This window comes from Pseudophryne corroboree, chromosome 4 (genome assembly GCF_028390025.1).
Source record: "Pseudophryne corroboree isolate aPseCor3 chromosome 4, aPseCor3.hap2, whole genome shotgun sequence".
Taxonomy (NCBI): Eukaryota; Metazoa; Chordata; class Amphibia; order Anura; family Myobatrachidae; genus Pseudophryne; species Pseudophryne corroboree.
Genome location: NC_086447.1, coordinates 911170265 through 911192364, shown reverse-complemented (window position 1 = coordinate 911192364; position 22100 = coordinate 911170265). Strand labels below are relative to the sequence as shown.

At 51.9% G+C, this 22100-nt stretch overlaps 1 protein-coding gene across 4 annotated transcripts in view; it reads left to right on the top strand.

The window, feature by feature from the left end:
- LOC134910667 (nuclear RNA export factor 1-like) overlaps window positions 1-22100 on the top strand; it is a 219251-nt gene that overhangs the window by 55752 nt on the left and 141399 nt on the right. For all 4 annotated transcript variants that reach the window (XM_063918971.1, XM_063918967.1, XM_063918969.1 and 1 more), the window contains one exon: window positions 5962-6031. In XM_063918971.1, the coding sequence (XP_063775041.1) occupies window positions 5962-6031 (70 nt within the window). The remainder of the gene's footprint in view (window positions 1-5961; window positions 6032-22100) is intronic.

The window sequence follows — 22100 nt, the reverse complement described above, 5'->3', positions numbered from 1 at the left end:
TCCCATTTACTCCGGATGGCAGGAAAAATTGGGTAGATCCACCGGCTGTGAATGTGTCAGTCTCACGCCTATCTAAAAAGCTGGTATTATCAGTCCCGGGCGCCTCTGCCTTAAAGGACCCTGGGGATAGGAAAATAGAGACTACATTAAAGTCTATTTACAGAGCAACTGGTGTATCACAAAGGCCTGTGATAGCGGGTTGCTGGATGACACATGCCATTCACACCTGGGGCGGCCAGGTTCAAGAGGGCCTTGCGGGGGATATGTCTCTGGTGAATATGGTTATACTGACAAAACACATTCAGGATACTGTGTGATTCTATCAAGTAGATAGGCGCTATTAATGCTAGGACTACTTCCATGGCAGTGTCTGCGCGCAGAGCTTTAGGGCTGCGTCAGTGGATAGCAGATGCAGATTCCAAGCGCAGTGTGGAGTCTCTTCCTTTCTCAGGAGAGTGGTTATTCGGGGTTGAGTTGGATACGTGGATTTCTAAAGCTACTGCAGGAAAATCCACATTTCTCCCCTCTGGTGCCACACCTACCAGACGCTCCTACCCAGTGCCATCTACATAGTCCTTTCAGACCACTAGATTTAGGTTAAGAACCAGCAGAGGCGCCTCAAATGCTGCAAGAGGCACCAGGGGCAAGCCAAGAAAACCAGCCACCGCTGATTCTCAGGAACAAAGCACCAGCTCTGCTTCCACCAAGGCCTCGGCATGACGGTGTTCCCCCACCCCGAGAGAATCTCGAGGTGTGAGCTCGGTTGCATCACTTCAGCCGCATCTGGGAAAGCTCCTGGCAGGAAGCCTGGGTAAAGGAGCTAATTTCGCAGGGCTACAAGCTGGAGTTAGTCAGTGCTCCTCCTCACCGATTTTTAAAATCAAGCTTAGCAGTTTTTGATGATATGCGAGTTACACTGCAACAGGCCATCCTGACATTGGTCCAGTCCCAAGTCATTGTTCCAGTGCCACTGTAACAACAGGGAAAAGGTTACTACTGCAACCTGTTTGTGGTACCAAAACAGGACGGTTCGGTAAGGCCCACTTTGAATCTAAAATCCTTGAACCTTTACCTAAAGCTCTTCAAGTTCAAGATGGAATCTTTGCGAGCAGTGATTGCGGGTCTGAAAGAACAGGAGTTCATGGTTTTGCTGGATATAAAGGATGCTTATCTCTATATCCCGATTTGGCCGCCTCACCAGGCTTACCTGTGGTTTGCCCTGTTGAACTATCGCTACCAGTTCCAGGCACTGCCCTTCGGCCTGTCCACAGCTCCGATGGTCTTCACGAAGGTGATGACGGAGATGATGTTCCAGCTCCGAGTCCAGGGGGTCAATATTGTCCCTTACCTAGACGATCTCTTGATAAAGGCGAAATCCAAGGAGCTTCTATTGCTCAATATAGACCACACTATTCAGCTTCTGTCACATCATGGGTGGATCCTCAATTTACAGAAGTCTCACCTGGAGGCTACTCAGCGGCTCCTGTTCCTGGGAATGTTTCTGGATACAGTGGCTCAGAAAGTATTCCCCCCAGAGGACAAGGCAAGGACCCTCCAGGAAATGGTCCGAATCGGATCTCCATTCATCTTTGCATAAGATTGTTGGGAAGGATGGTAGCCTCATACGAGGCGATCCAGTACGTAATGTTCCATGCCAGAATATTTCTATTGGATCTTCTGAGCAAGTGATCCAGATCACATCTTCGGATGTATTTTATCATACGTCTATCACCTCAGGCCAGGATTTCCCTCCTGTGGTGGCTACAGTCCTCAAACCTGCTGAAAGGTCGAAGTTTCGGGATTCAGGATTGGATTCTCCTCACAACGGACGCGAGTCTGAGGGGATGGGGAGCTGTCACCTGAGGGGCTCAGTTCCAGGGCAGGTGGTCAGCCCACGAAGCCCTACTTCCAATCAACATTCTGGAACTACGGGCGATCTACAACTCTCTGCTTCAGGCCTCTCCTCTGCTTCGGGATCAGGCCATTCAAGTTCAGTCGGACAACGCCACGGCGGTGGCATACATCAATTGACAAGGAGAAACAAAGAGCAGAGCCTGCATGTGAGAGGTGTCCAGGATACTCCTCTGGGTAGATAGAAATGCAAGAGCGATGTTGGCCGTCTTTATTCCGGGGGTGGACAACTGGGAAGCGGACTTCCTAAGTTGTCACTACCTACACCCGGGGGAGTGGAGCCTCTTCTCACATGTATTTCGGCAGATCACCGATCTGTGGGGCTGCCTGCAGATCGACTTGATGGCATCTCTACTCAACAAGAAACTTCGCCGGTATTGTTCGAGGACCAGGGACCCGCAGGCGGTAGCAGTGGATGCACTGATGACACAGTGGCCTTACAGGTTGGTCTACCTGTTTCCTCCGATTCCGTTGCTCCCGAGGGTGCTAAAGAGAATCAGGCATCAAAAAGTCCAGGCAATTCTGATTGCCCCGGACTGACCTCGAAGAGCATGGTACGTGGATCGTCTGGACATGTCCATCGAAGACCCTTGGCCTCTGCCAATGAGAAGAGATCTTCTGCAACAAGGACCGTTCATCTACCCGGACTTATGGCGGCTTCTTTTGACGGCACAGAAAACCTGTGACATCAAAGCACTATCATCATATCTGGAGGAGATATGTCTCTTAGTGTGAGGAGCGCAGGTATCCTTTGGCGGATTTTCACTTGGGACGTTTCTTATGTTTCCTGCAGACTGTAGCGGATATGGGCTTACGTCTGGACTCTCTTAAGGTCCATATTTCAGCCCTCTCAATCTTCTTCCAGAAGAAGTTGCCAGTGTTGCCAGAAGTTCAGACCTTCTTGCAAGGATTCTTCACATACAACCTCCCTTTGTGCCACCAACGGCACCCTGGTATCTGAATGTGGTATTGGAATTTCTACAATTCTCCTGGTTTGAACCGTTAAGGACGGTGGAAGACTAGTACCTCACGTGGAAGACGGTGATGTTACTGGCCCTGGCTTCTGCTAGGTGTGTCTCAGAATTGGGGGCCCTATCGTGTAAAAGTCCATACCTGGTCTTTTACGAAGACAGAGCAGAGCTCAGGACTAGGCAGCAGTTCCTGCGTTCCACTTGAACCAACCTATTCCGTCAGGTTCTGGCACTTCTGCCCCTCCGGAGGCATTGGATGCTGTGCGAGCCTTGAAGATCTACGTCAAGAGGACGGCTCAGTTAAGAAAGACGGATTCCCTGTTTGTGCTTTATGATGCGCAGAAAAAGGGTTGCCCTGCTTCTAAGCAGTCCATTGCTCGTTGGATTAAGCCGACTATCCAACAGGTCTATGTGTCGGCAGCCTTACCTGTTCCTCAGTCTCTGAAGGCCCACTCTACAAGATCGGTGGGCTCTACCTGGGCGGCTGCCCGCGGAGTCTCGGCCTTGCAACTATGCCGAGCTGCTACCTGGTCACGGAAGAACACCTTTGTGTAAATTCCACAGGTTTGATACCCTGGCCAAAGAGGATACCCAGTTTGGGCAGGTGGTGCTGCAGACGTCTCCGCACATTCCCGCCCGTTCTGGAAGCTTTAGGACGTCCCCATCGTACTGAGACCCCAGTATCCCTTATGGATGCTAGAGAAAATAGGATTTTAATTACTTACCAGTAAATCCTTTTCTCATGTCCGTAATCTGGATTCTACCTATTCAATTCCAGTGCCGATTTTACCGACTTGTCCAGATTAGCCGTGGATCCAAGTTTAAAAAAAAAAAAAAAAAAGGTCGGATCTGCGTTGTTGAAAACTGGCAAATAAGACGCATTTTTCGTGGCAAAAGATGCAAAGAAAACGCTTGGCGCTACAGAGTCCCGCCAACGGCATGGCACGACTTGAAGGGCTGTTTAGCGTGACTGCAGCAAGGATTTAAGAGGACACATCTGTACTATTACCTTTACATACTTCTATCCCATGACTTTTGTCACTTCATTGTATTCTAGTCGCTACTCAGCCTCAGGCTTCCTATATTAATCCCATAATCTATTTTAGGTTAGAGTTTCTAGGTCTTCATGGGTCAGGTCACATATAATAACCTGACTTCCCACTGCCGCCATGTATTGCACATAGGGGGTAATTCCAAGTTGATCGCAGCAGGAAATTTTGTTAGCAGTTGGGCAAAACCATGTGCACTGCAGGGGGGGCAGATGTAACGTGCAGAGAGAGTTAGATTTTGCTTGCTTTGCAGAGCTTTTTGCACGGCGTACGCAGACTTGCTCGGGGCAGATTTACACTCTGTCTCCGATCTGCAAATTCACAGAGGTGCGACCAGGTCTAGATCAGGTCCAATATCCTACAGAAAGAATGGGACTAGAAGGATGATGGGTGAGTCAGTCCGCCCTGCGGTCCGGTTGGTTTAGGACTGGGAGTGCATAAGGTCACACTCTGTTCACCTGTGTCCCTGACAAATGCAGACGAGACGAGTATTTCACAGAACAGTTTGGAAGTTCTTGATGATCTCTAAAACATTTGTTTTGTTTTTGTTTGTGACGGCTGCCAGGACAATAGAAGCTGAGATGTTATTTCAGCTCATTAGAGTAATTAGCAGAGATACAATCTGTGCTTGTACATTTACTATTTGGCTCATCTTTTATCTTTCACTTGTTTGTTACCATGGTGCATCCCATTACCCCCCTTCCCCCGGATTAGACGGTGCCCCCCAGGCTGAAACACAACGGTTACTGGTGTATAACTAATAATACATTCAGATTTTGTTTTGCAAATATAGTTAATTGTCGTTTATTACCAAGGCAGGCTTTTATGTGATAGTTACACTTTATTGTCCATTTAGTATCTTAAATAATGTTTGATTCTTGATTTCCAAATGGCTAAACGATGTTACACAAACCCAGTGTTCTTGGATCTACACCTGCGCAGAAGCCGCGCAGTGTGTGTGCAGATCCGGGGCTGTAGTGTCACTCGCAGCACCTGCAAACGCCAGAGGAGGATTAACATGCTGCTGACAGTGGGCGGGCAGCGTTACATGTAACGGGGCGCGTCTACCCCATTTTCTGAGCGTGACCAGGCTTGTAGCTGTGTCCTTGGCCCCAGCAGAGGGTTATTCAGATGACCGATGTTCACGCGGATGATCCGATGCTGCGTCCGCAGATCAGAGACGGTGGCAGGAAGCGTTTATTTACACAAGACCCCTCCTGTGACATTAGCATGTTACGACACAGCCGCTGCGTCTTTGTACTAGAAGAAAATAACACCCTATAGTCGCTGGTACACACTGGCCGACGGACCATCGATATATCGGCCGTTCAGTTGAACGGCTGATATATCGGCCAGTGTGTACGCACCTTGAGATTTGGGTGGGGTGTGTCCAAACTGAAATCTAAATTGCAGTGTAAAAATAAAGCTGTCTTAACATATGTGGGCTACATGTAAAAGCAGCCAGTTTTTACCCTGCACAGAAAACTTATACATGGGTTTGCTCCTCTTGCATGGCACCATGGTCCTGACCCAGGTACAGTTACGTTGCTTTATTTGCTTTACTTCCAAATGTGAATCAGGCCCAGTGTTATGATGTGTTGGATCCCATTATGCCGATTCAGCAATTCTTTATTGTTTATGACCGGTTTCCTAATTTATTTTACTTTGGTTCCCAAGGGGCCCATTTATCATTCTGAAGATGGTATCAGCCAGTTGTAGCCAACGGGTTACAGACTGCAGAAGTAACCAGCAGAGGGTTCCTCCGGAACCTTCCCCCACAGTGTTAGTCGCACAGGCATGGTCAGCGGCCCGCAACCACTCAGAACACATTGCGGGGACGGGCCCCTGTCCCTGCGGGTGTTCAGTGTTACACCCTGGTGGGGTAGTCGCATACTGCAATGTGATTCTGGGTGCTTATAGCACGCCCTGATTGCACTGAGTATGGGATTATTGATAAATGGTCCCCATAACTAGAGTGAATGTAATGTATAAGAGTATATGACTGAGGTGTCTCTATAACATGTTTGCAGGTGTGTCTACAGAAGAGATATAACCGGTCACTGGAAACCCTGGACCTGAGCAACCTGTCTAACGATCCAGGTAGGAAACCGCTCATATCATGCTGTGTGTGAGTGACATGTAATATGCTAATGAACTTATTATAATGACACAAAAAACTGCATTATTACATTTCATGTTGGGTAAAATCTTCCCCTATATCCTCAGTGATCCTTCAGGCCGGCCTGTTATTCTCACGCTACATAACCCCTTTCTCTTATCCCGGATTGTAGAATGCACGTTGCAGATCAGCGCCTGCACACAATGGCCTCAGCCCTGCGCACGTTGCAGATCAGCGCCTGACACAATGGCCTCAGCCCTGCGCACGTTGCAGATCAGCGCCTGCACACAATGGCCTCAGCCCTGCGCACGTTGCAGATCAGCGCCTGCACACAATGGCCTCAGCCCTGCGCACGTTGCAGATCAGCGCCTGCACACAATGGCCTCAGCCCTGCGCACGTTGCAGATCAGCGCCTGCACACAATGGCCTCAGCCCTGCGCACGTTGCAGATCAGCGCCTGCACACAATGGCCTCTTCCCTGCGCACGTTGCAGATCAGCGCCTGACACAATGGCCTCAGCCCTGCGCACGTTGCAGATCAGCGCCTGACACAATGGCCTCTTCCCTGCGCACGTTGCAGATCAGCGCCTGCACACAATGGCCTCTTCCCTGCGCACGTTGCAGATCAGCGCCTGCACACAATGGCCTCTTCCCTGCGCACGTTGCAGATCAGCGCCTGACACAATGGCCTCAGCCCTGCGCACGTTGCAGATCAGCGCCTGACACAATGGCCTCTTCCCTGCGCACGTTGCAGATCAGCGCCTGCACACAATGGCCTCTTCCCTGCGCACGTTGCAGATCAGCGCCTGCACACAATGGCCTCAGCCCTGCGCACGTTGCAGATCAGCGCCTGCACACAATGGCCTCTTCCCTGCGCACGTTGCAGATCAGCGCCTGCACACAATGGCCTCTTCCCTGCGCACGTTGCAGATCAGCGCCTGCACACAATGGCCTCTGCCCTGCGCACGTTGCAGATCAGCGCCTGACACACAATGGCCTCTTCCCTGCGCACGTTGCAGATCAGCGCCTGCACACAATGGCCTCTGCCCTGCGCACGTTGCAGATCAGCGCCTGCAGACAATGGCCTCTGCCCTGCGCACGTTGCAGATCAGCGCCTGACACAATGGCCTCTTCCCTGCGCACGTTGCAGATCAGCGCCTGACACAATGGCCTCTGCCCTGCGCACGTTGCAGATCAGCGCCTGCAGACAATGGCCTCTGCCCTGCGCACGTTGCAGATCAGCGCCTGACACAATGGCCTCTTCCCTGCGCACGTTGCAGATCAGCGCCTGACACAATGGCCTCTGCCCTGCGCACGTTGCAGATCAGCGCCTGACACAATGGCCTCTGCCCTGCGCACGTTGCAGATCAGCGCCTGCACACAATGGCCTCTTCCCTGCGCACGTTGCAGATCAGCGCCTGCACACAATGGCCTCTGCCCTGCGCACGTTGCAGATCAGCGCCTGACACAATGGCCTCTGCCCTGCGCACGTTGCAGATCAGCGCCTGCACACAATGGCCTCTGCCCTGCGCACGTTGCAGATCAGCGCCTGCACACAATGGCCTCTGCCCTGCGCACGTTGCAGATCAGCGCCTGCACACAATGGCCTCTGCCCTGCGCACGTTGCAGATCAGCGCCTGCACACAATGGCCTCTGCCCTGCGCACGTTGCAGATCAGCGCCTGCACACAATGGCCTCTTCCCTGCGCACGTTGCAGATCAGCGCCTGCACACAATGGCCTCTGCCCTGCGCACGTTGCAGATCAGCGCCTGACACAATGGCCTCTGCCCTGCGCACGTTGCAGATCAGCGCCTGCACACAATGGCCTCTGCCCTGCGCACGTTGCAGATCAGCGCCTGACACAATGGCCTCTTCCCTGCGCACGTTGCAGATCAGCGCCTGCACACAATGGCCTCTGCCCTGCGCACGTTGCAGATCAGCGCCTGACACAATGGCCTCTGCCCTGCGCACGTTGCAGATCAGCGCCTGCACACAATGGCCTCTTCCCTGCGCACGTTGCAGATCAGCGCCTGCAGACAATGGCCTCTGCCCTGCGCACGTTGCAGATCAGCGCCTGCACACAATGGCCTCTGCCCTGCGCACGTTGCAGATCAGCGCCTGCACACAATGGCCTCTTCCCTGCGCACGTTGCAGATCAGCGCCTGCAGACAATGGCCTCTGCCCTGCGCACGTTGCAGATCAGCGCCTGCACACAATGGCCTCAGCCCTGCGCACGTTGCAGATCAGCGCCTGACACAATGGCCTCTGCCCTGCGCACGTTGCAGATCAGCGCCTGCACACAATGGCCTCTTCCCTGCGCACGTTGCAGATCAGCGCCTGCACACAATGGCCTCTTCCCTGCGCACGTTGCAGATCAGCGCCTGCAGACAATGGCCTCTGCCCTGCGCACGTTGCAGATCAGCGCCTGCACACAATGGCCTCAGCCCTGCGCACGTTGCAGATCAGCGCCTGCACACAATGGCCTCTTCCCTGCGCACGTTGCAGATCAGCGCCTGCAGACAATGGCCTCTGCCCTGCGCACGTTGCAGATCAGCGCCTGCACACAATGGCCTCAGCCCTGCGCACGTTGCAGATCAGCGCCTGACACAATGGCCTCAGCCCTGCGCACGTTGCAGATCAGCGCCTGCACACAATGGCCTCTTCCCTGCGCACGTTGCAGATCAGCGCCTGCAGACAATGGCCTCTGCCCTGCGCACGTTGCAGATCAGCGCCTGCACACAATGGCCTCAGCCCTGCGCACGTTGCAGATCAGCGCCTGACACAATGGCCTCAGCCCTGCGCACGTTGCAGATCAGCGCCTGCACACAATGGCCTCTGCCCTGCGCACGTTGCAGATCAGCGCCTGCACACAATGGCCTCTTCCCTGCGCACGTTGCAGATCAGCGCCTGCAGACAATGGCCTCTGCCCTGCGCACGTTGCAGATCAGCGCCTGCACACAATGGCCTCTGCCCTGCGCACGTTGCAGATCAGCGCCTGCACACAATGGCCTCTGCCCTGCGCACGTTGCAGATCAGCGCCTGCACACAATGGCCTCAGCCCTGCGCACGTTGCAGATCAGCGCCTGACACAATGGCCTCTGCCCTGCGCACGTTGCAGATCAGCGCCTGCACACAATGGCCTCTTCCCTGCGCACGTTGCAGATCAGCGCCTGCACACAATGGCCTCTTCCCTGCGCACGTTGCAGATCAGCGCCTGCAGACAATGGCCTCTGCCCTGCGCACGTTGCAGATCAGCGCCTGCACACAATGGCCTCAGCCCTGCGCACGTTGCAGATCAGCGCCTGCACACAATGGCCTCTTCCCTGCGCACGTTGCAGATCAGCGCCTGCAGACAATGGCCTCTGCCCTGCGCACGTTGCAGATCAGCGCCTGCACACAATGGCCTCAGCCCTGCGCACGTTGCAGATCAGCGCCTGCACACAATGGCCTCTGCCCTGCGCACGTTGCAGATCAGCGCCTGCACAATGGCCTCTGCCCTGCGCACGTTGCAGATCAGCGCCTGCACACAATGGCCTCTTCCCTGCGCACGTTGCAGATCAGCGCCTGCACACAATGGCCTCTGCCCTGCGCACGTTGCAGATCAGCGCCTGACACAATGGCCTCTGCCCTGCGCACGTTGCAGATCAGCGCCTGCACACAATGGCCTCAGCCCACATGTGGTTGTAGACAGAGATGAGTGTAGGTCCAGGCTTTATATTCTCTCTCTTGGGGCCACTGATCAATAAATATTTGTGGCATATTTCCTGAAAACACCCGTTTCTGGGGTAAAGCAGCAAATTTTTAGTATCACACAAATATATGACAGGGGGACCGCAGTAGGTATCTCCAGTATCTGCTGTGACCCCTCCATTCCTGACAGCACCCGCAGCCCCTATAGGTTTCTATGGGGGATGTGATGCTGTCAGATTCACCAAAATCCACAATGCAAAGTATGTCTCTTACGTCCTAGAGGATGCTGGGGACTCCGTAAGGACCATGGGGTATAGACGGGCTCCGCAGGAGACATGGGCACTATAAAGAACTTTAGTATGGGTGTGCACTGGCTCCTCCCTCTATGCCCCTCCTCCAGACCTCAGTTAGATCCTGTGCCCAGAGGAGACTGGGTGCATTACAGGGGAGCTCTCCTGAGGGGTTCACTACGGCTGGCCGGCGGTCGGGCTCCCGGCGACCAGCATCCCGGCGCCGGGAGCCCGACCGCCGGCTTACCGACAGCGTGGCGAGTGCAAATGAGCCCCTTGCGGGCTCGCTGCGCTCGCCACGCTACGGGCACGGTGGCGCGCTACGCGCGCCACACTATTTTATTCTCCCTCTATGGGGGTCGTGGACCCCCACGAGGGAAAATAAGTGTCGGTATGCCGGCTGTCGGGCTCCCGGCGCCGGTATACTGAGCGCCGGGAGCCCGACCGCCGGCATACAGAAGACCACCCCTCCTGAGTTTTTCTGAAAAATAATTTTGTTAGGTTTTTTATTTTCAGGGAGCACTGCTGGCAACAGGCTCCCTGCATCGTGGGACTGAGGAGAGAGAAGCAGACCTACTTAAGTGATAGGCTCTGCTTCTTAGGCTACTGGACACCATTAGCTCCAGAGGGAGTCGGAACACAGGTCTCCCCCCGCCGTTCGTCTCAGAGCCGCGCCGCCGTCCTCCTCGCAGAGCCGGAAGATAGAAGCCGGGTGAGTATAAGAAGAAAGAAGACTTCTAAGGCGGCAGAAGACTTCAGATCTTCCCTGAGGTAAGCGCGCAGCAGTAACGCTGCGCGCCATTGCTCCCACACGTTACACACACGGACAGGCACTGATGGGTGCAGGGCGCAGGGGGGGCGCCCTGGGCAGCAGTATATACTTCTGTTTTGGCATGTTATTACACATATGGGCTGCGGAGTCAGTGGATATGTTCATCCCCCGCCAATTTGAGCGGGACCGAAGCTCGCCACTAGAGGGGGCGGAGCTTGGTCGCACAGCACTAACCAGCGCCATTTTCTCCACAGTGTGCTGAAGAGAAGCTGGCTCCCCGGACTCTCCCCTGCAGAACGGTGATACAGGGCTGAAAAAGAGGGGGGGGCACATTTTGGCGCAGTGAGTGTATTACACGATTGACATATATATAAAAGCGCTGTATCTGGGAAATGTTTCCAGTGTCAGTTGGCGCTGGGTGTGTGCTGGCATACTCTCTCTCTGTCTCTCCAAAGGGCCTTGTTGGGGAACTGTCCCCTTATAGATATATCCTTGAGTGTGTGTACGGGTGTCGGTACGCATGTGTCGACATGTCTGAATCGGAAGGCTCATCCAATGGTATGATTTGTGGAATATTTTAAATGTTAATGTGACCTTATTACATAAGAGAATGTACAAAGCTGAGTCCAAGGAAACAGCAGGGAGTCAATCCGCGGATTTGACTGGGTCACAGGGCCCGTCAGGGTCTCAAAAGCGTCCCTTATCACAAATAGTAGACACTGATACCGACACAGATTCTGACTCCAGTGTCGACTATGATGAGGCAAGGTTGCACCCTAAGGTGACCAAAAGTATTCATTATATGATTATGGCAATAAAAGATGTTTTGCATATTACAAATGACCCCTCTGTTCCTGACACGAGGGTACACGTTTAAGGGGAAGAAACCTGAAGTAACGTTTCCTCCATCTCATGAACTGAACGAATTATTTGAAAAAGCTTGGGAAACTCCAGACAAAAAACTGCAGATTCCCAAGAGGATCCTTATTGCGTATCCTTTCCCAGCAAAGGACAGGTTACGTTGGGAATCCTCGCCCAGGGTGGACAAGGCATTAACGCGTCGGTCCAAGAAGGTGGCGCTACCGTCTCCAGACACCGCGGCCCTTAAGGATCCTGCGGATCGTAGACAGAAGACTACCTTAAAGTCTATTTATGCACATACGGGTGCTTTACTCAGACCGGCAATAGCATCGGCATGGGTCTGTAGCGCTGTTGCAGCATGGACAGATATCTTGTTGGTGGACATGGATACCCTGGACAAGGATACCATTGTCCTGACTTTAGGTCACATTAAGGACGCAGTCTTGTATATGAGAGACGCTCAAAGAGACGTGGGGCTGCTTGGTTCCAGAGCCAATGCCATGGCAGTTTCGGCAAGACGAGCTCTGTGGACCCGCCAATGATGCCGACTCAAAAAAGCATATGGAGGTTTTACCTTATAAGGGTGAAGTTTTGTTTGGGGATGGTCTCGCGGACCTAGTTTCCACAGCTACTGCGGGTAAATCTACATTTTTGCCTTTTGTTCCCCCACAGCAAAAGAAAACCCAACAATATCAGATGCAGTCCTTTCGGTCGCATAAGTCCAGAAGAGGTCGGGGCTCCTCTTTCCTCGCCAGAGGTAAGGGTAGAGGTAAGAGAACACCTGCTTCGGCTAGTTCCCAGGAGCAGAAGTCCTCCCCGGCTTCTGCTAAATCCACCGCATGACGCTGGGGCTCCACGGAGGGAGTCCGCACCGGTGGGGGCACGTCTTCGACTCTTCAGCCAGGTCTGGGTCCTATCAGGCGTGGATCCTTGGGCGTTGGAAATTGTATCCCAAGGTTACAAATTGGAGTTCGAAGAGGTGCCCCCTCGCCGATTTCTCAAGTCGGCCTTGCCAACCTCTTCCCCGGAGAGGGGAGTGGTATTAGATGCAATTCAAAAGCTATGTCAACAGCAAGTGATTGTCAAGGTTCCCCTAGGCCAACAGGGAAAAGGGTACTATTCAAGTCAGACCAATTTTGAATCTAAAATCCCTAAACCTATACTTGAAAAAGTTCAAATTCAAGATGGAATCACTCCGGACTGTGATACCCAGTCTGGAAGCAGGGGATTTTATGGTGTCGCTGGACGTGAAGGATGCCTACCTTCATGTCCCCATATTTCCTCTTCATCAAGAATACCTGCGTTTCGCGGTACAGGACTGTCATTACCAGTTTCAGACGTTGCCGTTTGGGCTTTCCACGGCTCCGAGGATTTCCACCAAGGTAATGGCGGAAATGATGGTGCTCCTGCGCAAGCAGGGTGTCACAATTATCCCGTACTTGGACGATCTCCTGATAAAGGTAAGATCAAGGGATCAATTGCTGAAAACCGTGTCACTCTCCCTGAGAGTGTTACATCAACACGGTTGGATTCTCAATCTGCCAAAGTCTCAGTTGCTTCCAACGACTCGACTATCATTCCTAGGCATGATTCTGGACACAGACCAGAAGAGGGTTTTTCTACCAATAGAAAAAGCCCAGTACATCCAAAACATGGTCGGGGACCTGCTAAAACCAAAAAGAGTGTCAGTTCATCAATGCACTCGAGTTCTGGGAAAAATGGTGGCAGCCTATGAGGCCATCCCCTCAGCAGGTTCCATGCGAGTACGTTTCAGTTGGACCTTCTCGACAAATGGTCGGGGTCCCATCTACACCTTCATCAAAAGATAAGCCTGTCCCCCTGGGCCAGGGTGTCTCTCCTGTGGTGGCTGCAGAGTGCTCACCTTCTAGAGGGTCGCAGGTTCGGCATTCAAGACTGGGTTCTGGTGACCACGAACGCGAGCCTCCGAGGTTGGGGAGCAGTCACAAAAGGAAGAAATTTTCAGGGGATATGGTCAAGCCAGGAGGCTTGTCTACACATCAACGTCCTGGAATTGAGGGCCATATACAACGGCCTACGACAAGCGGATTATCTTCTTCGCGACCTACCGGTTCTGATTCAATCAGACAACGTCACAGCAGTGGCTCATGTAAACCGCCAAGGCGGGACAAGGAGCAGAGTGGCAATGGCGGAAGCCACCAGAATTCTGCGCTGGGCAGAAAATCACGTAAGTGTTCTGTCAGCAGTCTTCATACCGGGAGTGGACAACTGGGAAGCAGACTTCCTCAGCAGACACGATCTCCATCCAGGAGAGTGGGGACTTCATCAGGAGGTCTTTGCAGAGATAGCAAGTCTTTGGGGACTTCCTCAAATAGACATCATGGCGTCACGCCTCAACAAAAAGCTTCGGAGGTATTGTGCCAGGTCAAGGGACCCACAGGCAGTAGCGGTAGACGCCCTAGTGACACCATGGGTGTTTCAGTCGGTCTATGTGTTCCCTCCTCTGCCTCTCATCTCAAAAGTGTTGAGAATCATAAGACGAAACAGAGTCCAAACAATACTCGTGGTTCCAGATTGGCCTCAAAGGGCCTGGTATTCGGATCTACAGGAAATGCTCACAGAAGATCCGTGGCCTCTTCCTCTCAGGGAAGACCTATTACAGCAGGGGCCTTGCATGTTCCAAGACTTACCGCGGTTGCGTTTGACGGCATGGCGGTTGAACACCGAATCCTAGCAGAAAGCGGTATTCCGGAGGAAGTTATCCCTACTCTGATAAAGGCTAGGAAGGAAGTAACGGCGAAGCATTATCATCGTATCTGGAGGAAATATGTATCTTGGTGTGAAACCAAGAATGCTCCTACAGTAGATTTCCACCTGGGCCATTTTCTCCACTTCCTACAGACGGGAGTGGATTTGGGCCTAAAATTAGGCTCCATTAAGGTTCAGATTTCGGCCCTATCTATATTTTTTCAAAAGGAATTGGCTTCTCTCCCAGAAGTCCAAACTTTCGTAAAAGGAGTGCTGCACATCCAGCCTCCTTTTGTGCCACCAGTGGCACCATGGGACCTTAACGTGGTGTTACAGTTCCTTAAATCACACTGGTTTGAACCTCTTCAGACGGTGGAATTAAAATTTCTCACCTGGAATGTGGTTATATTAGCCTTGGCATCTGCACGGCGGGTGTCAGAGTTGGCGGCCTTGTCTCACAAGAGTCCCTACTTGATTTTTCATGTGGATAGAGCAGAGTTGAGGACTCGTCCTCAATTTCTGCCTAACGTGGTCTCTTCTTTTCATATGAACCAACCTATTGTGGTGCTTGTGGCTACGGGTGACTTGGAGGACTCCAAGTCCCTGGATGTGGTCAGGGCCTTAAAAATTTACGTAGCCAGGATGGCTCGGGTTAGGAAAACAGAGGCTCTGTTTGTCCTGTATGCAGCCAACAAGATTGGCGCGCCTGCTTCTAAACAGACTATTGCTCGCTGGATCTGTAACATGATTCAGCAGGCTCATTCTACGGCTGGATTGCCGGTACCGAATTCAGTAAAGGCCCATTCCACTAGGAAGGTGGGCTCTTCTTGGGCGGCTGCCCGAGGCGTCTCGGCATTACAGTTGTGCCGAGCAGCTACTTGGTCGGGTTCAAACACTTTTGCAAAATTCTACAAGTTTGATACCCTGGCTGAGGAGGAGCTTGCGTTTGCTCAGTCGGTGCTGCAGAGTCATCCGCACTCTCCCGCCCGGTTTGGAGCTTTGGTATAAACCCCATGGTCCTTACGGAGTCCCCAGCATCCTCTAGGACGTAAGAGAAAATAAGATTTTAAACCTACCGGTAAATCTTTTTCTCCTAGTCCGTAGAGGATGCTGGGCACCCGTCCCAGTGCGGACTAAATCTGCAAGACTTGTATATAGTTATTGCTTACATAAGGGTTATGTTACAGTTGGAATCGGTCTTTGACTGATACTGTTTTTTCGTTCATACTGTTAACTGGTTGCGTATATTCTAAGTTATATGGTATGATTGGTGTGGGCTGGTATGAATCTTGCCCTTAGATTTACAAAATCCTTTCCTCATATTGTCCATCTCCTCTGGGCACAGTTTCTCTAACTGAGGTCTGGAGGAGGGGCATAGAGGGAGGAGCCAGTGCACACCCATACTAAAAGTCCTTTAGAGTGCCCATATCTCCTGCGGAGCCCGTCTATACCCCATGGTCCTTACGGAGTCCCCAGCATCCTCTACGGACTAGGAGAAAAAGATTTACCGGTAGGTCTAAAATCTTATTTCTCTAACGTCCTAGTGGATGCTGGGGACTCCGAAAGGACCATGGGGGAATAGCGGCTCCGCAGGAGACTGGGCACAAAAGTAAAAAGCTTTAGGACTACCTGGTGTGCACTGGCTCCTCCCCCTATGACCCTCCTCCAAGCCTCAGTTAAGATTTTGTGCCCGAACGAGAAGGGTGCAATCTAGGTGGCTCTCCTGAGCTGCTTAGAGTAAAAGTTTAAATAGGTTTTTTTATTTTCAGTGAGACCTGCTGGCAACAGGCTCACTGCATCGAGGGACTAAGGGGAGAAGAAGCGAACTCACCTGCGTGCAGAGTGGATTGGGCTTCTTAGGCTACTGGACATTAGCTCCAGAGGGACGATCACAGGCCCAGCCATGGATGGGTCCCGGAGCCGCGCCGCCGTCCCCCTTACAGAGCCAGAAGACTGAAGAGGTCCGGAAAATCGGCGGCAGAAGACGTCCTGTCTTCACTAAGGTAGCGCACAGCACCGCAGCTGTGCGCCATTGCTCTCAGCACACTTCACACTCCGGTCACTGAGGGTGCAGGGCGCTGGGGGGGGCGCCCTGAGACGCAATAAAAACACCTTTTTTGGCAAAAAATACATCACATATAGCTCCTGGGCTATATGGATGTATTTAACCCCTGCCTATTTTTACATAAAAAAGCGGGAGAAAGGCCGCCGACAAAGGGGCGGAGCCTATCTCCTCAGCACACTGGCGCCATTTTTTCCTCACAGCTCCGTTGGAGGAAGGCTCCCTGACTCTCCCCTGCAGTCCTGCACTACAGAAACAGGGTAAAACAAGAGAGGGGGGGCACTAAATTGGCATATAAATATATACAGCAGCTATATTAGGGAAAAACACTTATATAAGGTTATCCCTGTATATATATAGCGCTCTGGTGTGTGCTGGCAAACTCTCCCTCTGTCTCCCCAAAGGGCTAGTGGGGTCCTGTCCTCTATCAGAGCATTCCCTGTGTGTGTGCTGTGTGTCGGTACATTGTGTCGACATGTATGAGGAGGAAAATGGTGTGGAGGCGGAGCAATTGCCTCTGTTAGTGATGTCACCCCCTAGGGAGTCGACACCTGACTGGATGGTCTTATGGAAAGAATTACGTGATAGTGTCAGCACTTTACAAAAGACTGTTGACGACATACGACAGCCGGCAAATCAGCTAATACCTGTACAGGCGTCTCAAACACCGTCAGGGGCTCTAAAGCGCCCGTTACCTCAGGTGGTCGACACAGACCCAAACACGGACACTGACTCCAGTGTCGACGGTGAGGAAACAAACGTATTTTCCAGTAGGGCCACACGTTACATGATCACGGCAATGAAGGAGGTTTTGAACATTTCTGATACTACAAGTACCACAAAAAAGGGTATTATGTGGGGTGTGAAAAAACTACCCGTAGTTTTTCCCGAATCAGATGAATTAAATGAGGTGTGTGATGAAGCGTGGGTTTCCCCCGATAAAAAAATGCTAATTTCTAAAAAGTTATTGGCATTATACCCTTTCCCGCCAGAGGTTAGGGCGCGTTGGGAAACACCCCCTAGCGTAGATAAGGCGCTCACGCTTATCAAAACAAGTGGCGTTACCGTCCCCTGATACGTCCGCCCTCAAGGAACCAGCTGATAGGAAGCTGGAAAATATCCTTAAAAGTATATACACACATACTGGTATTATACTGCGACCAGCAATCGCCTCAGCCTGGATGTGCAGTGCTGGGGTGGCTTGGTCGGATTCCCTGACTGAAAATATTGATACCCTGGACAGGGACAATATATTATTGACTATAGAGCATTTAAAGGATGCATTTCTATATATGCGAGATGCACAGAGGGATATTTGCACTCTGGCATCAAGAGTAAGTGCGATGTCCATTTCTGCCAGAAGAGGATTATGGACGCGACAGTGGTCAGGGGATGCGGATTCCAAACGGCATATGGAAGTATTGCCGTATAAAGGGGAGGAGTTATTTGGGGTCGGTCTATCGGACCTGGTGGCAACGGCTGGAAAATCCACCTTTTTACCCCAAGTCACCTCGCACAAGAAAAAGATACCATCTTTTCAGGCTCAGTCCTTTCGTCCCCATAAGGGCAAGCGGGCAAAAGGCCACTCATATCTGCCCCGGGGCAGAGGAAGGGGAAAAAGACTGCAGCAGACAGCATCTTCCCACGAACAGAAGCCCTCCCCCGCTTCTGCCAAGTCCTCAGCATGACGCTGAGGCCTTACAAGCGGACTCAGGCACGGTGGGGGCCCGTCTCAAGAATTTCAGCGCGCAGTGGGCTCACAAATTGGAGTTTGAGACGTCTCCCCCTCGCCGGTTCCTGAAGTCTGCTTTACCAACGTCTCCCCCCGACAGGGAGGCGGTATTGGAAGCCATTCACAAGCTGTATTCCCAGCAGGTGATAATCAAGGTACCCCTCCTACAACAGGGAAAGGGGTATTATTCCACGCTGTTTGTGGTACCGAAGCCGGACGGCTCGGTGAGACCCATTTTAAATCTGAAATCCTTGAACACTTACATAAAAAGGTTCAAGTTTAAGATGGAGTCACTCAGAGCAGTGATAGCGAGCCTGGAAGAAGGGGACTATATGGTGTCTCTGGACATCAAGGATGCTTACCTCCATGTCCCAATTTGCCCTTCTCACCAAGGGTACCTCAGGTTTGTGGTACAGAACTGTCACTATCAGTTTCAGACGCTGCCATTTGGATTGTCCACGGCACCCCGGGTCTTTACCAAGGTAATGGCCGAAATGATGATTCTTCTTCGAAGAAAAGGCGTCTTAATTATCCCTTACTTGGACGATCTCCTGATAAGGGCAAGGTCCAGAGAACAGTTAGAGGTCGGAGTAGCACTATCTCAAGTAGTACTACGACAGCACGGATGGATTCTAAATATTCCAAAATCGCAGCTGATTCCGACGACACGTCTGCTGTTCCTAGGGATGATTCTGGACACAGTACAGAAAAAGGTGTTTCTCCCGGAGGAGAAGGCCAAGGAGTTATCCGACCTAGTCAGGAACCTCCTAAGACCAGGCCAAGTGTCAGTACATCAATGCACAAGGGTCCTGGGAAAGATGGTGGCTTCTTACGAAGCGATTCCATTCGGCAGATTCCACGCAAGAACTTTTCAGTGGGATCTGCTGGACAAATGGTCCGGATCGCATCTTCAAATGCATCAGCGGATAACCCTGTCTCCAAGGACAAGGGTGTCTCTCCTGTGGTGGTTACAGAGTGCTCATCTCCTAGAGGGCCGCAGATTCGGCATTCAGGATTGGGTCCTGGTGACCACGGATGCCAGCCTGAGAGGCTGGGGAGCAGTCACACAGGGAAGAAATTTCCAGGGCTTGTGGTCAAGCATGATGGAAACGTCACTTCACATAAATATCCTGGAACTAAGGGCCATTTACAATGCCCTAAGTCAGGCAAGACCTCTGCTTCAGGGTCAGCCGGTGTTGATCCAGTCGGACAACATCACGGCAGTCGCCCACGTAAACAGACAGGGCGGCACAAGAAGCAGGAGGGCAATGATGGAAGTGGCAAGGATTCTTCGCTGGGCGGAGAATCATGTGATAGCACTGTCAGCAGTGTTCATTCCGGGAGTGGACAACTGGGAAGCAGACTTCCTCAGCAGACACGATCTTCACCCGGGGGAGTGGGGACTTCACCCAGAAGTCTTCCACATGATTGTGAACCGTTGGGAAAAACCAAAGGTGGACATGATGGCGTCCCGCCTCAACAAAAAACTGGACAGATATTGCGCCAGGTCAAGGGACCCTCAGGCAATAGCTGTGGACGCTCTGGTAACACCGTGGGTGTACCAGTCAGTGTATGTGTTCCCTCCTCTTCCTCTCATACCAAAAGTACTGAGAATCATAAGAAGGAGAGGAGTAAAGACTATACTCGTGGCTCCGGATTGGCCAAGAAGGACTTGGTACCCGGAAATTCAAGAGATGCTCACGGAAGACCCGTGGCCTCTACCTCTAAGAAAGGACCTGCTCCAGCAGGGACCATGTCTGTTCCAAGACTTACCGCGGCTGCGTTTGACGGCATGGCGGTTGAACGCCGGATCCTGAAGGAAAAAGGCATTCCGGATGAAGTCATCCCTACCCTGATCAAAGCCAGGAAGGATGTAACCGTACAACATTATCACCGTATTTGGCGTAAATATGTTGCGTGGTGCGAGGCCAGGAAGGCCCCTACAGAGGAATTTCAACTGGGTCGTTTCCTGCATTTCCTGCAAACAGGACTGTCTATGGGCCTCAAATTAGGGTCCATTAAGGTTCAAATTTCGGCCCTGTCAATATTCTTCCAAAAAGAACTGGCTTCTGTTCCTGAAGTTCAGACGTTTGTACTGCATATACAGCCTCCTTTTGTGCCTCCAGTGGCACCTTGGGATCTCAATGTAGTTTTGGGATTCCTAAAATCACATTGGTTTGAACCACTCACCACTGTGGACTTAAAATATCTCACATGGAAAGTGGTAATGCTGTTAGCCCTGGCTTCAGCCAGGCGTGTCTCAGAATTGGCGGCTTTATCCTATAAAAGCCCTTACCTAATTTTTCATACGGACAGGGCAGAATTGAGGACTCGTCCTCAATTTCTCCCTAAGGTGGTTTAAGCTTTTCACTTAAACCAGCCTATTGTGGTGCCTGCGGCTACTAGGGACTTGGAGGATTCCAAGTTGCTGGACGTAGTCAGGGCCCTAAAAATATATATTTCCAGGACGACTGGAGTCAGAAAATCTGATTCGCTGTTTATCCTGTATGCACCCAACAAGCTGGGTGCTCCTGCTTCTAAGCAGACGATTGCTCGTTGGATTTGTAGTACAATTCAGCTTGCACATTCTGTGGCAGGCCTGCCACAGCCAAAATCTGTAAAAGCCCATTCCACACGGAAAGTGGGCTCATCTTGGGCGGCTGCCCGAGGGGTCTCGGCTTTACAACTTTGCCGAGCAGCTACTTGGTCAGGGGCAAACACGTTTGCTAAATTCTACAAATTTGATACTCTGGCTGAGGAGGACCTGGAGTTCTCTCATTCGGTGCTGCAGAGTCATCCGCACTCTCCCGCCCGTTTGGGAGCTTTGGTATAATCCCCATGGTCCTTTCGGAGTCCCCAGCATCCACTAGGACGTTAGAGAAAATAAGAATTTACTTACCGATAATTCTATTTCTCATAGTCCGTAGTGGATGCTGGGCGCCCATCCCAAGTGCGGATTGTCTGCATTACTTGTACATAGTTATTGTTACAAAAATCGGGTTATTGTTATTGTGAGCCATCTTTTCGGAGGCTCCTTCTGTTATCATGCTGTTAACTGGGTTCAGATCACAAGTTGTACGGTGTGATTGGTGTGGCTGGTATGAGTCTTACCCGGGATTCAAAATCCTTCCTTATTGTGTACGCTCGTCCGGGCACAGTATCCTAACTGAGGCTTGGAGGAGGGTCATAGGGGGAGGAGCCAGTGCACACCAGGTAGTCCTAAAGCTTTTTACTTTTGTGCCCAGTCTCCTGCGGAGCCGCTATTCCCCCATGGTCCTTTCGGAGTCCCCAGCATCCACTACGGACTATGAGAAATAGAATTATCGGTAAGTAAATTCTTATTTTTCCCAATATTGGCCCCCGCAACTGCTGCCATCTAGTGAGCTATAGTTTACAAGTTAAGCTGGTAGAGGGTTCTAATGACTGCTGCACATGCACAGGAGTGCACTTACTGGTTTCCGTGGTGGTCTAGGAGGAATCCAGAGCTCTCCGTGGGCTGCTTTGTCCTCCTGACCACCTCCTGTGGCCAGAGGACTCTGATCGGGGACCTCTGTTGCCCATCTCTGGAGCTTGGTTTCAGGTTAGAGATGGTGTGCTGGGTCCCTTAGCAGATTCTTAGGGTGGCACTTGATATACCGGCTGTCGGGATCCCGGCGCTCAGCATACCAGCGCCGGAATCCCGACCGCCGGTATACTGACAACTATTCTCCCTTTTGGGGTGTCCATGACACCCCCGGAGGGAGAATAAATAGCGTAGCGTGCCACACAGGGTGGTGAGGCCTCAAGGGGCTCTTTTGCGCTCGCCCCTCTGCCGCAATTCCGGCAGTGGGATCCCAAGCGCCGGCAAATCATACAACACCCTGGAAGTATTTTGGAGGGAACCTTTCCCCCACCCCAGACATGCTGGCACCTGGGCT